This window comes from Punctularia strigosozonata (assembly GCF_000264995.1).
Source record: "Punctularia strigosozonata HHB-11173 SS5 unplaced genomic scaffold PUNSTscaffold_74, whole genome shotgun sequence".
Taxonomy (NCBI): Eukaryota; Fungi; Basidiomycota; class Agaricomycetes; order Corticiales; family Punctulariaceae; genus Punctularia; species Punctularia strigosozonata.
The window spans coordinates 1-3417 of record NW_006767506.1 but is presented as its reverse complement, the minus strand read 5'-3'; the positions used below and the strand labels follow the sequence as shown (position 1 = coordinate 3417).

Genomic DNA, 3417 nt, shown 5'->3' with positions numbered 1-3417 from the left:
GAGGCGGGCGCGGGGGGCGGGATGCAACACCGAGCCCGACCGCGTTGGCGGCTCGGGCTCGGGGTTGGTCGAAGGCGGGCGGGGCGGGGCGCGAGTGCGAGAGGTGACCCCGAGTGCGACCGCGTTGGCGGCTCGCACTCGGGGCAGGTCGAGGGGGGGTGCCGAGGGTGGGAGGCGAAGGAGGCGTTCCCCAGCGAGACCGCGTTGGCGGCTCCCGCTCGGGGGTTGGGCGAAGGAGGGGGCGGACGTTCCGCGCGGTGGGCCGGCGCACTTGCAAGCGCAAGACGACGGACGGCGCACTTGCAAGCGCCGCGTTCAGCGCATTTGCGAGCGCCGCGTCTGGCGCATTTGCGAGCGCGGCGGGCGGCGCACTTGCAAGCGCGAGGGCCGGCGCACTTGCTAGCGCGGTGGGCTGCGCACTTGCAAGCGCGAGGTGGGCGGACGGCGCACTTGCAAGCGCTGCGTCCGGCGCATTTGCGAGCGCGGCGGGGAGCAGAGTGAGTTGACTCGAGTCAACCAACCACGTCACGATTTAATCACGTGACCGGTATCAGCCGCGTTGATTCGTCTAAGTCCGCTTTTACAGATACATCCCATATTTATGGGTGCTATATTGATTGCACCTATGAGCTATGTATCACTATGTAGCTATAGCACTGAGCTATGTTGTCTCTAATTACTGTATAGGACTATGTAGCAACTGACCAACATCTACATAGCACTCATAGCACTCTATAGCAATTAACCTAATTCTATATAGTACCCATAGCATTACAATAGTGACTATAGCTCTGAGGTGCAGCTATACAGATCAAGATTTTTTCATATGCAGCGAGCGATCAATAGAGAATTTAATTGCGGACAGGTCCCTCCGCTCATAATTTTATTTCATCAAAGGACAAGTCGTCTTTTTTGAGTTCAGGGGGTATGTCACGTGTCGATCTAGACCGACCTACGCCGATCCGCTCCACCGATCGTCACCGATCTACACCAATCTTCTCCGATCCGATCTCCGACCCTTCACCGACTTCTTCGCCGACGCCGATCCCGCCTTTCCCGTTTTGGTCGAGGGCGGGATACACCTATCACATGCACCGGGCCACCGGCGGCTCAATGCCCCGGTGGTTCCAGATCTTTGAACGGATTCAACTCCGACTTTCCTGATTCCTGTTCCCTTTGTCTGACATCATAGTTTCCCTTTGTAGACTTTAGTTTCCCATCACTTGCGACGGATCTTTTGGTCCGCCCTTTCCGTCTCTTCTGTAGATATGTTCCCTTTGTGTTCCATGCATTATCTCTCGTCTCCATATGTTCCCTTTGTGCGCCGAACGGCGCCTCCAATCTCTGACTCTCCAACTTTGCCATTGTTCTCTTTTATGCATATAAACTGTCGAACTGTACCGTAGATAGTCAGTTCGAATATCGACTAAGCTTTGCTCTCTCTCTCCTGCGGACTCAGAGCACGTAGCAGCCTAGCGCACGAGCTTAGGCTTGGTCCGCATCGGATCTTGACTCCACCAATGCTTCCGACTTCTCGACTTCACGCCGACGCGTCTCCAACTCCGCTCCGACTCTACCCCTTGAGTTTCTCTTCCTATTTCATTCTATTCTTTGTATATACACTCCGGACTTCGGTCCTCCGACCCTATTACCCTTTGCTTGTATCCGATCTTGACAGGGTATTTGAGAGTGGTTTAACCTGGGTTGGATGTGCACTTTGGTGGGGCACATGTCATAACACCACAGAGCTCCACATTACCAGTGTTCGCACTGGCCCTGCCTTACTATATAGATCAAGATTTTTCAAAGATGAAAGCTCTGCATCATTGGACTTCTGACATGGTATTTGACATTTCTCCATCATTCTTTGTGAACTGCTTCCATAGCTAACAAATTAGTAAAATCTGGTTTCTGTAAAACATCTTACAAAAAACAATGAAGACATTCAAAAAACAGCAAACAAAGAACATATACTGCAAGGATGCTGCATACACTGCACATCACTTACACACACTGCAAACTACCTGCACACGATACACATAATCTGCACACAGTGTGCACATAGTTGCCAACTTGTCACATATGACAAAATTGGCCTATTTGTCATGCTAACACTGCATTTGTGCATTTTGCCTTAGGACAGTTTTCCTGATGTAAGGAGTAGTACGACGGCACTCACTGAAATGTATCCAGAACCGTCAAACGAAGTCTCGTACCTTCTTCGCGGCTGCATCAGCCGTCACCACTGCGTTCGCAGCATTCCCTGTTGCCAGCTCATCTTGTGTTGTCCAACGGACAGCACGTTCCTGCTCCTTCAAGACATCATGCATCCCCCGAAGCAACTAACGGTGGGCTGAGTCCGCTGGATTCTCTCCTCTCCTCTGAGCAACAGCGGTGTGCACTCCGCGCTTTGCCTGGGATCCGTCGAGATAGGGGGGAGAGTAAGATTGATGAAGTCCTTGACAGGTAAGTCTGGCATATGCAGCCAACCATTGTATCACAGTGAAACGTTGAGCTCCCTGTCGCATGCCTCCCAGACGGCTGCAGGTGTATTCTTGTATGTATGACCTTTCCCAATCCAGTCTTCCAAGAGAATGTCGGTACACAGGTCCATGATGTCCATCTTGATCTGGCAGGAATGTTCCAAGACGGCGAGTACAGATGCGGTGGAAAAAAGTCGACGGTATCGGCTACGTCGAAAACTGATTGCAAAGCCTTGTCTACTTACTACATTAAAATACGTTGCTCGCGGTTCGAACACGAGCACCTTGGTAAAACCTCTTGAACCTGCGCTACATACCATGTCGTACTCCGCACCACTGATCCACGTGGTCCTTAGGACAGGCCTCCTAACCTGGCCTCATATTCCTCCGGACTCACGGGACAGGCCTCCTTCTCTCGGCACCCCTCACTCCTCCGGATTGTGACCAGGCCTACGACCGCTAGAGAGCACATTTTCCTCCGGACTACTGTAGCGCACGCCCACGGACAACGCGCGGACAGCCACACTTGACGCATGGCTCTTACCTCGTCCACACCCGCTCGCCCTCCGCTTCGTACAAAGCACCCCTCGACAACGGCCACCAAAGACCAAGCCATGGCCACGGACTCACGTACGACAATGCACCCAGCGGACGAGGAGGTCAAGGCCACGATGGAGCGAGAGGGGAGCGTTGTATGCAACGCTGGCCACGACAGTCGCGATGAGTATAAATACAGTCCCTCCATGTACTAAGTAGCAGCAACCTAGTTTCCTCGAGCCCTCTCAGCATCATTGCGAACCCGAAGCCATAAGTCTACATCCCCCCATTGTGTCTATACCGTGTCTGCCCCTGCGTCTGCGTCTGCGACTGCGACTGCGTCTGTGATACTCCCCTGCGACAAACTCTCCTCAATCTCTCGCCCTCCGGCACCCCG

At 53.3% G+C, this 3417-nt stretch overlaps 1 protein-coding gene across 1 annotated transcript; it reads right to left on the bottom strand.

Annotated features, from left to right (window-relative positions):
- Window positions 1-30: 30 nt before the first annotated feature.
- On the bottom strand, window positions 31-474 carry PUNSTDRAFT_139626 (uncharacterized protein; the record flags this gene model as incomplete). Its single annotated transcript, XM_007389352.1, has 2 exons — window positions 31-412; window positions 451-474. Coding segments are annotated over 2 exons (406 nt in total), but the record flags the coding sequence as incomplete, so codon positions are not given.
- Window positions 475-3417: the final 2943 nt, after the last annotated feature.